The sequence below is a fragment of the Ranitomeya imitator genome, chromosome 4 (genome assembly GCF_032444005.1).
Source record: "Ranitomeya imitator isolate aRanImi1 chromosome 4, aRanImi1.pri, whole genome shotgun sequence".
Lineage (NCBI taxonomy): Eukaryota > Metazoa > Chordata > Amphibia > Anura > Dendrobatidae > Ranitomeya > Ranitomeya imitator.
The window spans coordinates 426688532-426709014 of NC_091285.1; the positions used below are offsets into that span (position 1 = coordinate 426688532).

The 20483-nt window shown below is 41.4% G+C and overlaps 1 protein-coding gene across 1 annotated transcript in view; it reads right to left on the reverse strand.

Moving 5' to 3' along the window:
* Positions 1–1114: 1114 nt before the first annotated feature.
* The window catches only part of MAPK8IP2 (mitogen-activated protein kinase 8 interacting protein 2), a 106220-nt gene continuing 86851 nt past the window's right edge, over positions 1115–20483 (reverse strand). Inside the window, exons 9-12 of the mRNA XM_069765497.1 lie at positions 18793–18903; positions 14892–14962; positions 12231–12329; positions 1115–2934 (exon numbers count right to left, since the gene is read on the reverse strand). Coding sequence (XP_069621598.1) covers positions 2862–2934; positions 12231–12329; positions 14892–14962; positions 18793–18903 — 354 coding nt within the window. The 3' untranslated portion in view covers positions 1115–2861. The remainder of the gene's footprint in view (positions 2935–12230; positions 12330–14891; positions 14963–18792; positions 18904–20483) is intronic.

Here is a 20483-nt window from a genome sequence, read left to right on the forward strand (position 1 = left end):
ACTGTGCCACCACACACTTCGCTATGTAACAATTATACTGCGCCACCACACACTTCGCTATGTAACAATTAGGCTGCCGTCACACTAGCAGTATTTGGTCAGTATTTTACATCAGTATTTGTAAGCCAAAACCAGGAGTGGAACAATTAGAGGAAACATATAATAGAAATATATGCACCACTTCTGCATTTATCACCCACTCCTGGTTTTGGCTTACAAATACTGATGTAAAATACTGACCAAATACTGCTAGTGTGACGGCAGCCTTATACTGCGCCACCACACACTTCGCTATGTAACAGTTCTACTGCGCCACCACACATTTCGCTATGTAACGATTAAACTGCACCACCACACATTTCGCTATGTAACAATTATACTGCGCCACCATACATTACGCTATGTAACAATTATACTGCGCCACCACACACTTTGCTATGTAACAATTATACAGCGCCACCACACACTTTGCTATGTACCAATTATGCTGCGCCACCACACACTTCGCTATGTAACAATTATACTGCGCCACCACACACTTCGCTATGTACCAATATACTGCGCCATCACACACTTCGCTATGTAACAATTATACTCCGCCACCACACACTTTGCTATGTAACAATGATACTCCGCCACCACACACTTTGCTATGTAACAATTATACTGTGCCACCACACACTTCGCTATGTACCAATTATACTGCGCCACCACACACTTCGCTATGTAACAATTATACTGCGCCACCACACACTTCGCTATGTAATAATTATACTGCGCCATCACACACTTTGCTATGTAACAATTATACTCCGCCACCACACACTTTGCTATGTAACAATTATACTCCGCCACCACACACTTTGCTATGTAACAATTATACTGTGCCATCACACACTTCGCTATGTACCAATTATACTGCGCCACCACACACTTCGCTATGTAACAATTATACTGCGCCACCACACACTTCGCTATGTAACAATTATACTGCGCCATCACACACTTCACTATGTACCAATTTTACTGCGCCACTACACACTTCAGTATGTAACAATTATACTGCGCCACCACACACACATCACTATGTAAGTAATGCAAATTACACACAGAATTGACGCAACTCCTTTTTTTTATTTAATGCTGAACGGAAAAATATGAGCTATGACATGAAAAAGATAAAATGCCGTTATCTCTTCAAATGTCCTTTTTGTAGTCTGAAGTTCTTTATTCATAGAACAGAGCAGGTTTTCAAGATTTCTACCCAACAACCAGAGGACTTAATAGCACAAGTTTCATTTCTCCACATGACGTGACCACTGGTGGCTACTATTTACTATTTTCTCTTAATGGGATCTGACAAACCTGCATTTGGACTTTGAGATCGTTTTAGTTCATTCCTGTATACAACCCTCGTTTTTCCTAATGAAATGTCCCCTATAACACACAAGATGCATATGAATGCTTTACATAAAAGCACTTCCATAACAATGCACTATCCTCGTGGACAATGTTTATATGATATTTATATGACTTGCGATGTTGTTCTCATCCTCCAAGGAGACTTCACGATGTTAAGTGTTGGTTTAGTCTCTACCTAATGTCTACATAGACGTCATGCTATACTTGAGGTGTCTTCATGCCATCAATTCCTTTTTCTGCAGGTGTGACATGAATATGATAGAGCAAAATATTAGAATGGAGAATGATCTGCAAACACTAGGACAGGTAAAGGAGTAATGAGAGGCTCATCTCACACTAGGGGTGATTGTGAAATGAAGGGCAGATCGTCTATGGTACTCTCCAAGTGATTGCTGATGTGACAACTAGGACCTCGCCCCTAAGAGCATTTACACAGAATGTCAATCACAACTGTATTATCTCAGTAGATACTGTAACAGAAAACATTGCTTTAAAACCTTTATTATATCTACCAGCAACATAGAAAGTACAGATTCAGACAAGTCTCAGCAATAAATTTTACGAATGCCTTAAATTTTGCTGCCTCCCATTTTCTGTTGCCGGAGTAAGCAGTTTTAACCTGCCACATTAAAAAGTTACCAACTGGTACTATGTAAGATGGACAATGGTGGTCTCCAGGTCACTGCTATGAGAAAATATAAGTGAACGAAGAACTACAGGTCACCGGAAGCAAAAGGACTACTACAGTCGTAGGCAAAACCGTAGCAAAAACTGTACATCACTGAAATGCAGGAAGAGTATTTGACACGGGAGCTGCAGGCTTGTCAGATCATATATGAATAAAAGGGACAGGCCTGCTCAGAACCAGAGAGACTGAGAGGCCATCAGTAAAGAAGACATCATCTACAGGGACGTGCTAGGCAGATACTAAGATCAGAACATCAGCTGATCCATAGGATAAAATGTGCAGCAGGAAACATGGTTAACTGGAATCATTTGCATGTGTTGTGCACTGCAGTCTACCATGTGAGGCGTTAAGGTGGAATATTCTGCAGGATAACAGTTAACCCAACATGCTCTGCAGTCAGAAGCAAGGAAGGGGTTACTCCAAAATGCTCTACAAATAGGAGCCAGGATTAATTCAAGGTGCTCTAAAGGCAGATGAAGGAAAGGGGTTGAATTCAGGAGATAGAGAGAAGGCCTAAAGGAGAGTAACTGGTCTCTGATTGTAGGAAAGGGTTAATGTATAATCTGTATGATAGAAATTATATTACTCCTACTAAAGATTTGTGGTGGGGGATGGCGGGGTTCATGCAGGCGCACTGCTTCTTGTGTCCTGGCTGAATGATGGTGACATGAAATTTGTATATATATTTATATTCCCAGAGCCCCCTCCCCCACCCCACCAATTCCCATTTTAATATCTACAACCCCCTAAGTTACTCCAAGTAAATGTCTTCTGTGGGACAACTGAATTCCACGTGTTCCTGATAGAATTCCGAGAAAGCCCGTCTAGAAAAAAAAGAGAACAAGGTAAAGTCATGGGATTATGCACTGATCAAGCTATACAATACGAAAAGGCTCTTATATCAAGCTATCTGTCACCCCATACCTAAGAATGTAATGACATTAAGGCCCAGATTCATTAGGACAAGACTTTTGCATGTCAGTCTTGATGAGGGAACCAGGGGCTGTGGAGTCGGTAAGCCAAATCTCCGACTCCTCAATGTCCCTGACTCCCGACACCACAGCCCTGGTCACTACTGAGCATGTACATAAAGTATAGCACAGATTCATCTCAACTAGAAGCCCAGATCCTTAGATCAGGAACAGAACAGACATTGATAGGATATTTCATAACGTTCCCAAATTATTATGAAAAAATATTCAGCACATCCTGCATTGTACTACTGTACCCAATGTATTATATATTTTAGGAGTCAGTCCATTTTATACCAACTCCACCAAAATGGACCCCAACTCCATGACTCCGACTGCACAGCCGTGGAGAGAACTGCAGAAATAATAATAATAATCTTTATTTTTATATAGCGCTAACATATTCCGCAGCACTTTACAGTTTGCACACATCATCATCACTGTCCCCGATGGGGCTCACAATCTAGAAAAGACGCAACTAATTCATTAAAAGGTGCATACCACTTAATGAATTAAACAAATGTGATCAGTAGCATAAGCCTTCATGTTCCTTGCCAGAAATGTTACTCCAGTTGAGGACTAGAGTAACATTTCTGGCATAAGAAATGCCGCCAATTTAAATGAATTTGTTGAAGTGGGCGCTGCCACACCCTGTCCTGGCTCCTCCGTAGCTCTGCCAATTTGACAGTTGTTTATTGAATTTATTACCTTTTGTTTGACTTTATAAATGTTAATAATATGAAAATATTTTTTTCTATTAATTTAAACCCCCAAATTATGAAAAAAGACAGTGATAACCAGGGTATTCGAGTGGTGATTAGAATCATAGAATAGAATGGTAGAGTTGGAAGGGACCTCCTGGGTCATCTGCTCCAACCCTTTTCTCAAAGCAGGATTCACTAAATCATCCCAGACAGATGTCTGTCCAGCCTCTGTTTGAAGACTTCCATTGAAGGAGAACTCACCACCTTTCGTGGCAGCCTGTTTCACTCATTGATCACCCTAACTGTCAAAAAGTTTTTTCTAATATATAATCTGTGTCTCCTCCCAGTTTCATCCCGTTGCTTCTAGTTTTTCCTTGTGCAAATGAGAATAAAGATGATCCTTCTACAATGTGACAGCCCTTGAGATATTTGTAGATAGCTATTAAGTCTCCTCTCAGTCAAATCCTGTAACCGTTCTTCATAGGACATGGTTTGCAGATCTGTCACCATTCTAGTCGCTCTTCTCTGAACTTGCTCCAGTGTATTTTTTAAAACATGGTGCCCAAAACTGGACACAGTCTTCCAGATGAGGTCTGACCAGAGTAAGTGGGCAATAATGACTTCACGTGATCTAGACTGTATGCTTCTGTTAATACATAATTTTGCCTTTTTTGCTGCTGCATCACACTGTTGATGCATGTTCAGTCTGTGATCTATTATTATACCCAAGTCTTTTTCACATGTGCTGTTGCTTAATCCTATTCCTCCCATTCTGTATATGCTTTTTTCATTTTTATTGCCCAGATGTAGTACTTTGCATTTTTCCCTGTTAAAAACCATTCTGTTAGTTGCTGCCCACTGCTCGTTTTTTTATATCTTTTTGAATTCTCTCTCTCTCTTCTCTAGTATTAGCTATCCCTCCTAGCTTTGTGTCATCAGCAAATTTAATCAGTTTACCCTCAATTCCTTCATCTAAATCATTGGAAAAGATGTTGAACAATACAGGGCTCAGGACAGAGCGCTGCGGTATCCCATCTGAGACATTCTTCCAACTGGATGTGCAGCCATTTACGACCACTCTTTGGGTCTGATCACTAAGCTAGTTATGAACCCACTTAACAGTTGCCTTGTCCATTCCATACTTAGTCATTTTTTCAATAAGGATTGTGTGAGATACTTTGTCAAATGCTTTGCTGAAGTAAAGATATACAATATCTACAGCATTTCCCTGATCCACCCAGTCAGTGATTCTGTCATAGAAGGAAATTAAGTTAGTCTGACATGACTTAGTAGTTACAAACCCAGGCTGACTCTGTTTAATCACTTAATTCATCCAGGTACTTACATACATGTTGTTTAATAATTTGTTCAAAGATTTTTCCTGGTATAGATGTCAGACTCACTGGCCTATAATTCTCTGGATCCACCTTCTTCCCCTTTTTGAAGATAGGAATAACATTTAATCTTCTCCGGTCTTCTGGGACTTCTCCTGTTCTCCACGTATTTTCAAAGATTATGGAGAGTGGTTCAAAAATTTCTTCTGCTATCTCCTTCAGTACTCTGGGGTGTAATTCATCTGGACCTGGTGACTTGAATTCATTTATGTTAGCTAAGTGTTTCCTCACTATCTTTCGGTTTATAGATATCCTGGATTCTTCTATTTCCTTAATAGGACAGTGCAAATCAGTTGATGTTACATTTCCTTTCTGAGAGAAAACAAATGCAAAATAGGAATTTAAAAGTTCGGCCTTCTCAACATTCTTTCTTACCATTTCATCATTTCCATCCTGTAAAACTCCTATAGCATCTTTGACTTTTCTTTTACTTTTGACATATCCCCCAAATCCTTTTTTTATTGCTTTTGATGTCTCTTGCAAGCCTTAATTCATTGTCGGCTTTAGATAATCTGATTTGTGCAGACAGCATTATATTCTTCTTTAGATATGCCTCCCTCTTTCCATTTGATAAACATTTCTTTCTTCCTTTTTTAGCATGTGTTTAAATTATATGTTCATCTATCTTGGTTTCCTTAAATGCTTCCTATTCTTCCCTCTTTTCGGAATTGTTAACGATTGTGCTTTGAGAATCTAATTTTTCAAGATTTCCCAACCTTCCTGGACATTTTTGTCCTTAAGGATATCCAGCCATTGCATCCCTCTGATTCTCTTTCGGAGTCCCTTAAAATCTGCCTTTCTGAAATCTAACCTTGACGTCTGAGTCTTCACAGGTCTTCCTCCTCTAGTTATCCAAAATTCTAAAATAGCATGGTTGCTACCTCCTAGGGTCCCAGATACTCTTACCTCCTCAACCATTTCCTCCCTGTTTATAAGGATTAGATCCAAGGTAGCAGATCCCCTTATTTTCTCCTCTACCTTTTGGAAGATAAAATTGTCAGCAAGAGAGGATAAGAATTTGCTTGATCTGTTAGTTTTGCGAGAGAGATTCCAAACAATTGTCTGGATAGCTAAAACCTGCCATAACAACCATGTCATATTTTTTGGAGAACTTGGCCATTTGATGCATAAAGAGTTCATCCATATCTTCAGCTTGCACAGGCGTCCTGTAGTAAATGCCTACAATGGTGTCCCCTTTCCATTGTTCTGTCCTTGTATTCTTACCCAGTTTCCACAGAACTTCCAGTCTCCGAAGCTCCAATCTCTGTGCAGATATATGCTTTTCTAACATACAATGCAACACCTCCTCCTCGTTTATCAAGTATGTTTCTTGCAAATAAGTTGTATCCTTCTAGCCTTGTATTCCAATCATGTGTATCTTCCCACCAAGTTTCAGTGATTCCAATGACATCATATTTCTTTTCCTGCGTTAGTAGTTCCAATTCTCCTTGTTTGTTGCCCATGCTTTGTGTATTCGTATAGAAACATTTTAGTTTTTGATTGGTTTCTCTTTCTCCAATATTTTTATTATTTAGATTTTTTTGTCTTTGTTCTTCCCTTCCACTTCTAATAGCAGAGTTCTCAATAGTAACATAGTAACATAGTAACATAGTTAGTAAGGCCGAAAAAAGACATTTGTCCATCCAGTTCAGCCTATATTCCATCATAATAAATCCCCAGATCTACGTCCTTCTACAGAACCTAATAATTGTATGATACAATATTGTTCTGCTCCAGGAAGACATCCAGGCCTCTCTTGAACCCCTCGACTGAGTTTGCCATCACCACCTCCTCAGGCAAGCAATTCCAGATTCTCACTGCCCTAACAGTAAAGAATCCTCTTCTATGTTGGTGGAAAAACCTTCTCTCCTCCAGACGCAAAGAATGCCCCCTTGTGCCCGTCACCTTCCTTGGTATAAACAGATCCTCAGCGAGATATTTGTATTGTCCCCTTATATACTTATACATGGTTATTAGATCGCCCCTCAGTCGTCTTTTTTCTAGACTAAATAATCCTAATTTCGCTAATCTATCTGGGTATTGTAGTTCTCCCATCCCCTTTATTAATTTTGTTGCCCTCCTTTGTACTCTCTCTAGTTCCATTATATCCTTCCTGAGCACCGGTGCCCAAAACTGGACACAGTACTCCATGTGCGGTCTAACTAGGGATTTGTACAGAGGCAGTATAATGCTCTCATCATGTGTATCCAGACCTCTTTTAATGCACCCCATGATCCTGTTTGCCTTGGCAGCTGCTGCCTGGCACTGGCTGCTCCAGGTAAGTTTATCATTAACTAGGATCCCCAAGTCCTTCTCCCTGTCAGATTTACCCAGTGGTTTCCCGTTCAGTGTGTAATGGTGATATTGATTCCCTCTTCCCATGTGTATAACCTTACATTTATCATTGTTAAACCTCATCTGCCACCTTTCAGCCCAAGTTTCCAACTTATCCAGATCCATCTGTAGCAGAATACTATCTTCTCTTGTATTAACTGCTTTACATAGTTTTGTATCATCTGCAAATATCGATATTTTACTGTGTAAACCTTCTACCAGATCATTAATGAATATGTTGAAGAGAACAGGTCCCAATACTGACCCCTGCGGTACCCCACTGGTCACAGCGACCCAGTTAGAGACTATACCATTTATAACCACCCTCTGCTTTCTATCACTAAGCCAGTTACTAACCCATTTACACACATTTTCCCCCAGACCAAGCATTCTCATTTTGTGTACCAACCTCTTGTGCGGCACAGTATCAAACGCTTTGGAAAAATCGAGATATACCACGTCCAATGACTCACCGTGGTCCAGTCTATAGCTTACCTCTTCATAAAAACTGATTAGATTGGTTTGACAGGAGCGATTTCTCATAAACCCATGCTGATATGGAGTTAAACAGTTATTCTCATTGAGATAATCCAGAATAACATCCCTCAGAAACCCTTCAAATATTTTACCAACAATAGAGGTTAGACTTACTGGCCTATAATTTCCAGGTTCACTTTTAGAGCCCTTTTTGAATATTGGCACCACATTTGCTATGCGCCAGTCCTGCGGAACAGACCCTGTCGCTATAGAGTCACTAAAAATAAGAAATAATGGTTTATCTATTACATTACTTAGTTCTCTTAGTACTCGTGGGTGTATGCCATCCGGACCCGGAGATTTATCTATTTTAATCTTATTTAGCCGGTTTCGCACCTCTTCTTGGGTTAGATTGGTGACCCTTAATATAGGGTTTTCATTGTTTCTTGGGATTTCACCTAGCATTTCATTTTCCACCGTGAATACCGTGGAGAAGAAGGTGTTTAATATGTTAGCTTTTTCCTCGTCATCTACAACCATTCTTTCCTCACTATTTTTTAAGGGGCCTACATTTTCAGTTTTTATTCTTTTACTATTGATATAGTTGAAGAACAGTTTGGGATTAGTTTTACTCTCCTTAGCAATGTGCTTCTCTGTTTCCTTTTTGGCAGCTTTAATTAGTTTTTTAGATAAAGTATTTTTCTCCCTATAGTTTTTTAGAGCTTCAATGGTGCCATCCTGCTTTAGTAGTGCAAATGCTTTCTTTTTACTGTTAATTGCCTGTCTTACTTCTTTGTTTAGCCACATTGGGTTTTTCCTATTTCTAGTCCTTTTATTCCCACAAGGTATAAACCGCTTACACTGCCTATTTAGGATGTTCTTAAACATTTCCCATTTATTATCTGTATTCTCATTTCTGAGGATATTGTCCCAGTCTACCAGATTAAGGGCATCTCTAAGCTGGTCAAACTTTGCCTTCCTAAAGTTCAATGTTTTTGTGACTCCCTGACAAGTCCCCCTAGTGAAAGACAGGTGAAACTGCACAATATTGTGGTCGCTATTTCCTAAATGCCCAACCACCTGCAGATTTGTTATTCTGTCAGGTCTATTAGATAGTATTAGGTCTAAAAGTGCTGCTCCTCTGGTTGGATTCTGCACCAATTGTGAAAGATAATTTTTCTTGGTTATTAGCAGAAACCTGTTGCCTTTATGGGTTTCACAGGTTTCTGTTTCCCAGTTAATATCCGGGTAGTTAAAGTCCCCCATAACCAGGACCTCATTATGGGTTGCAGCTTCATCTATCTGCTTTAGAAGTAGACTTTCAATGCTTTCTGTTATATTTGGGGGTTTGTAACAGACCCCAATGAGAATTTTGTTACCATTTTTCCCTCCATGAATTTCAACCCATATGGACTCGACATCCTCATTCCCTTCGCTAATATCCTCCCTTAAAGTGGACTTTAGACAAGACTTTACATAGAGACAAACCCCTCCTCCTCTCCGATTTTTACGATCCTTTCTAAACAGACTGTAACCCTGTAAGTTAACTGCCCAGTCATAGCTTTCATCTAACCATGTCTCGGTTATTCCCACTATGTCAAAGTTACCTGTAGATATTTCTGCTTCTAGTTCTTCCATCTTGTTTGTCAGGCTTCTGGCGTTTGCGAGCATGCAGTTTAGAGGATTTTGTTTTGTTCCAATCTCCTCACTGTGGATTGTTTTAGAAATGTTCTTACCTCCCTTCTGAGTATGTTTTCCTGGGTCGTCTTTGTTCGAGTCTAATGTTTTTCTTCCCGTCCCCTCTTCTTCTAGTTTAACGCCCTCCTGATGAGTGTAGCGAGTCTTCTGGCGAATGTGTGTTTCCCAGGTTTGTTGAGGTGTAGTCCGTCTCTGGCGAGGAGTCCATCATACCAGTAATTCACACCGTGGTCCAGGAATCCAAATCCTTGTTGTCTGCACCATCGTCTTAGCCAGTTGTTTGCATCAAGGATCCTGTTCCATCTCCTGGTGCCATGCCCGTCTACTGGAAGGATAGAAGAAAAAACTACCTGTGCATCCAGTTCCTTTACTTTCTTCCCCAACTCTTCAAAGTCCTTGCAGATTGTCGGTAGGTCCTTCCTTGCCGTGTCATTGGTGCCAACATGTATCAGAAAAAATGGGTGGACGTCCTTGGAGCTGAAGAGCTTTGGTATCCTATCGGTCACATCCTTGATCATCGCACCTGGAAGGCAGCATACTTCTCTTGCAGTTATGTCCGGTCTGCAGATGGCTGCTTCGGTGCCTCTCAGTAGTGAGTCTCCCACCACCACCACTCTTCGTTGCTTCTTGGCTGTACTTTTTGCTGTCACTTGTTGCTGTGTGCCCTTTTCTTTTTTGCTTGCTGGTATTGCTTCATTCTTAGGTGTGCCATCTTCATCCTCTACAAAGATTTGATATCGGTTCTTCAGTTGTGTGGTTGGTGATTTCTCCATGGTCTTCTTGCTTCTTTTGGTCACATGCTTCCACTCATCTGCTTTTGGAGGTTCTCTGACACTTTTTGCACCTTCTGTGACCAGAATAGTATTTGTCAGGTGTATGGCTTTTTCTGGCCTTTTGCTTCCCTTCCCACATTGTTCTAGTTTAAAGCTCTCCTGATGAGTGTAGTAAGGCAACTTCCAAATACATGTTTTCCTGTTTTCGTAAGGTGCACCCTATCGCTAGCATTTAGTCCATCGTATAGGTAATTCACTCCGTGATACAGAAATCCAAATCCTTGCTGACAGCACCATCGACGTAGACAGTTGTTCACCTGCAGAATCTTATTCCATCTCCTTGTTCCATGGCCATACACTGGAAGGATGGAAGAGAAGACCACCTGCGCTCCCAGTTCTTTCACTTTCTTACCTAAGTTTTCAAAGTCACTGCAGATGGTTTCCAGGTAATTTCTTGCGGTGTCATTTGTCCCCACATGTACTAGTAGGAATGGATAGTCATCTGTAGGTCTGAAGGGTTATGATATCCTGTCAGACAAATCTTTAATTTTTGCACCTGAAAGACAGCACATTTCTCTTGAGGTTATATCCGGTCTGCACATTGCAGCCTCTGTTCCTCTCAACAGGGAATCCCCCATGACCACAACTCTCCGTTTCATCTTCACAACATTTTTCTTTCTCCATCCAGGAAGACTGAGGACGTCCAAGGTTGTTCTTTGTGGGCAAAGTCTTATCTTGATGTATTTCTTTGTCTTTCTTCTGCGTGAGAGCCTGGTATTGGTTTCTTAGCAGTATGGGTGCTGACTGCCTCTTGATTCTGATTGCAAATTACTGAATTTTTCGGACTATAAGATGCACCCCCCCAAATTTGGGGGAAAAATGGGGGTGCATCTTATAGTCCAAATGTAATTACCAGGAATGTGGCGGCAGCAAGAGTCGGGTGATTCTGCAGGCCCTGGCCTGGGAAGAGGGGGTATTCGGTAATTCGAGCATCCCACGGTGATGTGGCATGTTCGGCAGTGCTCGGTTCTGCTGGGACTCAGCCAACATATTCTGAAAGCCTGGAGCCCCCGCACTTCTATTTCTGCAATGTGAGGGCCTCCAGAGGCGGCGCATGTGCACATTAAGATCTCAGCAATGAGATCTCATCCCAAGATCTTGGGAGACGAGATTTCTGTGCAGAGATCTCAATCTGCGCATGCACCGCCTCTGGCGGACATTTTCCCAGAGGCCACCGCATTGCAGTAATGGAAGTGTGGGGGCTATGGGCTTTCATAAAATGTCGGCAGATTCCCTGCACCAAAGAGCACCTCCGAACGTGCCGCATTTGCCTTGGATGGGAGTCAGATCATTGCCGGACTACCAAACACCTCCTGTGACCTCGCTCCACTAGCGCTGCCAATCCCAAATCTTCTCTACCCGGAAAGCTGAATTCAGACTGTAAGACGGACCACCATTTGACCCATTGATTTTTCCCTATTTTCCTTCTGAAAATTTGGGGTATGTCTTATGGTCCTGTGCATTTTATAGTCCAAAAATACGGTAGTTATCACCTCCCTTGTGTTCTCATGTGCCTTATACCAGGAATTTTGATGCTTCTTTGAGGTTCTTATATAAAAATGTATGTGAATAGCATTTGTAATTATTGCTAATTATTGGCCGTTTATGAAGGAGTCAGAGTTTGGAAAAATAGAGGAGGATGAGTAGGAATTTTGATTTCTGACTCCACCTCTCTGGTCTTGTATAAGAATCTAGAAAATAAAACTCACCCCACACACTCAGCCACACGTCGCATTGAGTCTTGGGAAACGAAGACATGGCAAGCAAATCGATTCAAAACGGGGTGTTTCGTAATGAAGCCGAAATAACTAAAAGGACAAGTGAAATATACAAAGTTAGGAAAATCACATTCAGTGGTATGTAAGAGTTTGGGCACCCCTGGTCAAAATTACTGTTATTGTAAACAGTTAAGCAAGTAAAGATGAAATTATCTCTAAAAGAGCTAACGTTAAAGATGACACATTTCCTTTGTAATTTAGGCCAAAAAAAATACATATATTATCATTTTTTACATTTTAAAAATTACAGAAAGGAAAATGGGCTGATGCAAAAGTTTGGGCACCCTTGGAGATTTGTGTGCTCAGTTAACTGTGACCAAGATTTCAGACCTTAATTAGCTTATTAGGGGTATGGATTGTTCACTATAATTGTTAGGAAAGGTCAGGTGATACAAATTTCCCAGCTTTATAAAAACCCAACCTCCTCTAACCTTGTGCCAAAAAGCAGCAAGCATGGGTTCTTCTAAGCCCAGCACTCTGAAAATGAAAATAGAAATCATATAATGAGCAAAGAAAAGCACCAGACAACCAAATTATAAAAAGTAAACCTTTATTCCAAAACAACATAAAAACCACATATAGCTGAAGAGGAAGGTAATGACAGTAACTGGCCAGAATATGCAACTGCAACCAAAAACATGCAACAAGCAGGCAATAATAAACAGATTGTATAATGCTCAAGGAGTTATAAGAGCGTGTGCAACCAAATGTTCCTGAATGAAGTAAAACAATATAAAGCGGAAATATTCTAATAGAGGTAGGGTCAAAACAAAGTTGTAAACAATGTTGAGAAATCAAAGAGCAAAACAAAGGAGATGTGTAATAAATGACTGGTATTAGGGTTGCGGTGATACTGCCCCAATGCGCGTTTCGGCGAAGTGCAATTAGTTTATTACTGCCTGCTTGTTGCCTGTTTTTGGTTGCGGTTCCATATACTGGCCATTTACTGTCATTACTTCCTCCTCAGCCATATATGGTTTTATGTTGTTTTTGAATAAAGGTTTACATTTTATAATTTGGTTCTCTGATGCTTTTCTTCGCTCTTTATATGATTTCTACGGTCTTTGCACTGAACCTACTGCACTAATCCTTTCATCCCTGTATACTGGTCACTGGACTGTATATTTTCTGGGGGTGCTTTGCCTGTATAGGATTTAAATGAAAATAGTGGAGGCCCACACAAAAGGAGAAGGCTATAAAAAGATAGCAAAGCATTTTCAAATTGTCCTTTTCTCAGTTTGAAATGTAATTAAAAGATGGCAGTTAACAGGAACAGTGATAGTCAAAATAAAGTCTGGACGACCAAGCAAAATTTCATTGAGAGCTGCTCATAGGATTGCTAGAGAGGCAAATCAGAATCCCTGCTTGACTGCATGAGACCTTCAGAAATATTTAGCAGACTCTGGAGTTAACGCTACATTGTTCTACTGTTCAGAGACACTGCACAAATATGGCCTTCATGGAAAAGTCATCAGAAGAAAACCTCTCCTGCGTCCACACCATAACATTCAGCATCAAAAGTATGCAAAAGAATATCTAAACAAGCCTGATGCATTTTGGAAACAAGTACTGTGGACCGATGAGGTTACTTAGCTTATTAGGCAATAGCACACACTGCAATACATATTGAACACCATGAGGCACCATACTATGTTAGTAAATGTCATGACACAATTTTTTGAAATAACATGTAAAAGGCAAATGTTTATATTATGGTCATGATAGTCAATGGTGTGAAAACCTCTTTAAAGTTGCATAAGAACTTAGAATAAGAATAATCTCTAATGGTCCTTGCCAGTCAGGAGGACAAGGGAATGGCGCGGTCTTTGCCAAAAAGAGAAATCAAGGTGCAAAAATTTCAGGGTGTTGTAGGTAATATTTTATTAAAACTGATAAAAAAAACACATAAAAAGTATATACACAACGCATTTCGGCTGTTTGCAGCCTTCTTCACGTGTATGGAGAAAATAAGTTTGACCCGAAATGTATTGTGTATATAGTTTTTATTTATTTTTTTATCAGTTTGAATAAAATTTTACCTACAATCAACCTGACATTTCTGCACTTTGATTTCTCCTGGTGGCAAAGACAGCGCCATTCCCTGTTCCTCCTGTCTGGCATCTACTTCGTGGGATACTCCTGCTTCAGGGTCCAATCCCTCCTCACCAGGTCGGCAGCAGTCTCTTGCAAATATATTCATAATTCAAGTGGGAGTTGTGCCTTTGTTTGCACAACCGCATCAGGTGAGCAATTTCCTATAGATACCTTCTCAACTGGTTATATCTTACTACGCTTAGATAGCGCCACATGTTTTCTGTTTTAGGAACTTTAACACTGCTCTAATGGTCCCTGTAATATGAGGCTGTCGTGGCATCAAATCTCCAACAGTCACCTGAACGTACAAGCTAGTATATAGCTAGCTGTCTCTAGTACAAGGTTTAATGAAAGTTTAGTGAATGAGAAACTTCCTGAACTCATACTGATCCACTTTCATTTGCCTGTGTACGTGATGTAGAAAGTGGACTGTAAGCTCTGATGCCCATTTAGATATTCTGTCCACTGCCACCGGACAGGTATCAGACCACTTCTTACCAGCTGTTGCGTGGATGACAACCACAGAAGGAAATATTTTTCATTTGGAAAAAGTGACTGCAACGTTCATCCTGCAAAACAATGATGGAAAAGGCAAAGAGAACTAGTGTGAATAGGATGTTATCCATTCTTGCGTACAACTCCATATTACTGTGTTGCAAAGCGCAGTAGTCTGCTGTACTTTCCGCTGCAAAGAAAAGTTATGATATGCAGTATACATGTATTTATAACGGGTCTCTATGGTGCGGAAGAGCAGTGCAATTACAGTAACCTGCTGTATGTCCACACCGAAAATTGTAAACCGTCCAAATTACCTCTAACATTTTATTATAATATGTAGACTGCCTGATGATGATACTGGGCTCAGAGGACATTACAAATCTTCAACATGGACAGATAACATAGCAGTGCATAGGAGCATATATAGTGGTGAAAATAAGTATTTGATACATATATTGCATGAAATGAGATCACCTAGCAACCAGCAAGAATTCTAGCTCTCGCAGACCTGTTAGTTTTACTTTAAGAAGCCCTCTACTCTGTACTCATTACCTGTATTAACTGCACCTGTTTGAGCTCATTACCTGAATAAAAGACTCCTGTCCGCACACTCAATCACACTCCAACCTCTCCACGATGTTCAAGACCAAAGAGCTGTCTACGGACACCAGGGACAAAATTGTAGACTTGTACAAGCATATGAAACGCTACAGAACAATAGGCAAGCAGCTTGGTGAGAAGGCAACAATTGTTGGCATAATTATTAGAAAATGGAAGAAATACAAGATGACTGACAATCTTCCAGAGTAGGCATGGGAGAAGGTCATGTGGTCAGATGAGACCAAAAGAGAACTTTTTGGTATCAACTGCACTCGCCGTGTTTGGTGGAAGAAGAAGGATGAGTAAAACCTAAAGAATATCGCCTCAACCGTGAAGCATGGTGGGGGAAACATCATACTTTGGTGGTGTTTTTCGGCAAAGGGGACAGGACGACTGCACCCAATTGAAGGGAAGATGGATGGGTTCAAGTATCACGAGATTTTGGCCAACAGCCGCCCTTACCTTAGAAGATGGGTCATGGCTGAGTCTTCCAGTATGACAATGACTGAAACACACAGCCAGGGCAACTAAGGAGTGACTCGGTAAGAAGCATTTCAAGGTCCTGGAGTGTCCAAGCCAGTCTCCAGACCTGAACCTAATAGAAAATCTTTGGATAGAGATAAAACTGAATGTTGCCCAGTGACAGCTCTGAAACATGAAAAAACTGGAAAAGATCTATATGGAGGAGAGGGCCAAAATCCCTGCTGCAGTGTGCGCAAACTTGGTCAAGAACTACAGGAAACATCTGACCTCTGTAATTGCAAACAAAGGATTCTGTACCAAATATTAAGTTCTGCTTTTCTATTGTATCAAATACTTATTTCATGCAACAAAATGCAAATTAATTATGTAAAAATCATACAATGTGATTTACTGCTTTTTATTTTTAGATTTTGTCTCTCACAGTTGAAGTGTACCTACGATAAAAATTACAGACCTCTCCATAAGTGGGAAAACTTGAAAAATTGGCAGAGTATCAAATACCGTATATACTCGAGTATAAGCCGAGATTTTCAGCCCATTTTTTTGGGCTGAAAGTCCCCCTCTCGGCTTATACTCGAGTCATACCCGGGGGTCGGCAGGGGAGGGGGAGCGGGGGCTGTGTAGTTATACTTACCTGCTCCTGGCGCGGTCCCTGCAGTCCCTGCTTCTCCGGCGCTGCAGATTCTTCCTGTACTGAGTGGTCACATGGCACCGCTCATTACAGAAATTAATAGGCGGCTCCACCTCCCATAGGGGAGGAGCCGCATATTCATTGCTGTAAATGATCGGTAACTGTGACAGCTCAATTACAGGAAGAAGCTGCAGCGCCGGGGAAGCCAGGGACTGCAGGGACCGCGCCAGGAGCAGGTAAGTATACGGGGAGCCCAGCGCTGCGCGATATTTACCTGTTCCTCGCTCCGGTGCGGCTCCATCTCCAGCGTCCTCTGGCAGTGACGCTCAGGTCAGAGGGCGCTGTGACATAGTCAGTGCGCGCCCTCTGCTGAGCGTCAGTGCTGGAGACGGAGCCGCACGAGGAGCAGGTAAATATTGAAAGCGCCGGCGTCCTGAGCAAGAGAGGTGAGTATGTGATTTTTTTTTTTTTATTGCAGCACCAGCAGCAATGTATATGGCACAGCTTGATAAGGAGCATCTATGGGGCCATAATCAAAGGTGCAGAGCAATATACCGTATATGGGGCACAGCTTTATAAGGAGCATCTATGGGGCCATAATCAACGGTGCAGAGCATATATATATATATATATATATATATATATATATTTATATATATATATATATATATATATATATATATAACGTATATATGGGGCACAGCTTTATAAGGAGCATCTATGGGGCCATAATCAAAGGTGCAGAGCAATATATATGGGGCACAGCTTTATAAGGAGCATCTATGGGGCCATAATCAAAGGTGCAGAGCAATACACAGCTTGATAAGGAGCATCTATGGGGCCATAATCAACGGTGCAGAGCATATATATGTATGGGGCACAGCTTTATAAGGAGCATCTATGGGGCCATAATCAAAGGTGCAGAGCATATATATATATATATGGGGCACAGCTTGATAAGGAGCATCTATGGGGCCATAATCAAAGGTGCAGAGCAATATATATGGGGCACAGCTTTATAAGGAGCATCTATGGGGCCATAATCAAAGGTGCAGAGCAATATATATGGGGCACAGCTTTATAAGGAGCATCTCTGGGGCCATAATCAAAGGTGCAGAGCAATATATATGGCACATCTTTATAAGGAGCATCTATGGGGCCATAATCAACGGTGCAGAGCATTCTATATGGCACCGCTTTATAAGGAGCATCTATGGGGCCATAATGAACGGTGCAGAGCATATATGGCACAGCTTTATAAGGAGCATCTATGGGGCCATAATCAACGGTGCAGAGCAATATATATATGGCACAGCTTTCTATGGAGCATCTATGGGGCCATAATGAACGGTGCAGAGCATTCCATATGGCACAGCTTTATGTGGAGCATCTATGGGGCCATAATGAACGGTGCAGAGCATTGTATATAGCACAGTTGTATATGGAGCATCTATGGGGCAATAATGAACGGTATTGGAGCATCTATTTTTATTTTTGAAATTTACCAGTAGCTGCTGCATTTCCCACCCTAGGCTTATACTCGAGTCAATAAGTTTTCCCAGTTTTTTGTGGCAAAATTAGGGGGGTCGGCTTATACTCGGGCCGGCTTATACTCGAGTATATACGGTACTTATTTTCTCCACTGTACAACATTTTACAGGTATCGTTAGGAGTATGAAAAGGAGGATCTGGAGCAGAAGATAATTTTTCCTGATATTAATAATTAGTGTAATGTAATCACATGAAAACATTATTTTAATAAACGTTCCCCACGTTGAGTAGCTGGTAACAGGAAGGTCTTGAATATATGATCTGAAGAAAAAGGTGGAGTCAAAAGTTACCCCAAAGCATCAGACTTGGGAGAATGGAAAATTTTGAAGTCATCAACAGTTATTGTGAAGACTCGTGGGATATTTTGGGGTAGTGGAGAGGGAAGATAAGGAATTCAGTTTTCACCATGTTCAATGTACGAAAGAAAGAGAAGATGGCTACAGCTAATAGGCACGGTGGGATTCTGCCTTCGCACATGCCTTTTAATAGATTTGATGCATCTTGGGTGCGCCATGCGCCAGTCTATGCCAACTCACACACACACAGTAAATATGACTGTTCACAAGTTGATGTCATTCTATATATTCTTTATGTCATCTTTAAAGACTAACACTTGCAGTTTCTTTCTTGTCTTACCTCAGGTCTGTCGTTTCCTCTCAGAATGAGCTTGACACCACGCAAGGAAATCTCCAGTTCACAGCTCGCAGGCGGCCGCAGGTGCACTGTCAGCTTCCTTGCAGTTGCAATCTGGTGGTGGTATAAAATCCAATAATAACTAATAATTGTAGAGCACTGTAGTGAGATATATAACCTGCCATAACGGATATCAGGATTTGGATCTACACAATTATACATCATATACGGATTCTTTCATTTTGCTGAGAATGTCATCAGAAGTACCGTACATGGAAACCAGATACCTCTGGGTACTATAGGAAGTCCTTTACTCTACAATAATTAATATTGAAACAACGGAACTTTCTCATTACATTCCTTCTTAACGGGAACCTGTCATGTCCAGAAAAGTTATTTACCTACAAATTTGGAGGGAAACTACTGGTAAAAAGTCTTTAAATCTTGTATAGCCAGCATACTAAAGCAGCGACAACTGGTAGAAAATTAAGTTTATTCTCCCTGCAGCCGGTCGGTTCCAGTCATCGAGACTATGTGATGGGCTGATAAAGTCACCACTCACTACACCCCAAGAGCAGCAGTTGTCACTTCCCAGGATTTTTATTGACAGCCTACTATGCACTCATACGCTGCACAAACACGTTGCAGAGTAGGCTATCAATCAAAGTGCCTGGATTTGATTAAAAGTACTAGGTGTATAGTGAGCAGACAATATAATTTCATTTTCTGGTTCCTCACATTGGGGGACACAGAACCATGGGATAGTCTGCTGCCACCTAGAGGCTGACACTATTCTTGCAATTGAATAAAATTGGCTCCTCCCCAGCAGACTATACTTCGCCTGCTGAAGCCAGGCTTCCTCAGTCTTCTGCAGTGTCAGATGGAGGCAAGGTCTGGCATTCCTGTCTTAGGTTAGACGCTAAGCATTTTGCTTTAGTTTTTCACATAGATGTCACAGGGTAGCAGAGTGTAAACTGTGCACTCTGTTACACCCACGTAGCAGTGGAGCGTAGAAGCTGTAATTGTTCAGTCCGTATCCTCTCGCGTCGGTGTGGCTGCACTAATGTACCTTGACACTGCTGGTAGTCAAGTACGGGGGTGGAGGTCCATAAACCAAGTAGCTCTTGTCTGCCATCCCACATAGCGTGCGTGTGCATGGAGAATAAGTTAAAGGGATCCGGATCTTCAGCATAAGTTATAAGTACAACCATGTCATGAGTCCTTTCTCTCCTTACTCCCCCTCTAGCTCCCCACTCCTACCTGGGCGGTGCTAATAGCAGTCCGGCAATGACATCCACAGGGGTCTCATGCAGACCCCGTGTTGTCATGTCAACCCATCGGCGACCCGCGGCATGTGACACGGGTGCCGATAAGTGAGATTAGTGACGTTTTTCCATCACGATCACATTAAATGCCGCTGTCAGAAATTGACAGCAGCAATTAACAGTTTAACAGCCGCGGGTGGATTGCAATTTCACCCACGGTTCTTAGGGGCACATGTCAGCTGTTCAAAGCAGCTGACATGTGCAGGGAAAGATGTGGGCTCAACGCCGGAGCCCACATCAAAGGGAGGGACACAACATGCACATTCATGTACTGCGCATGTCGTGAAGGGGTTAAGAGACCGGGAAATAAATTAGGAACAGTATGAGGACACCACCTAATAATTATGGGATCATACTAGCACATACTAA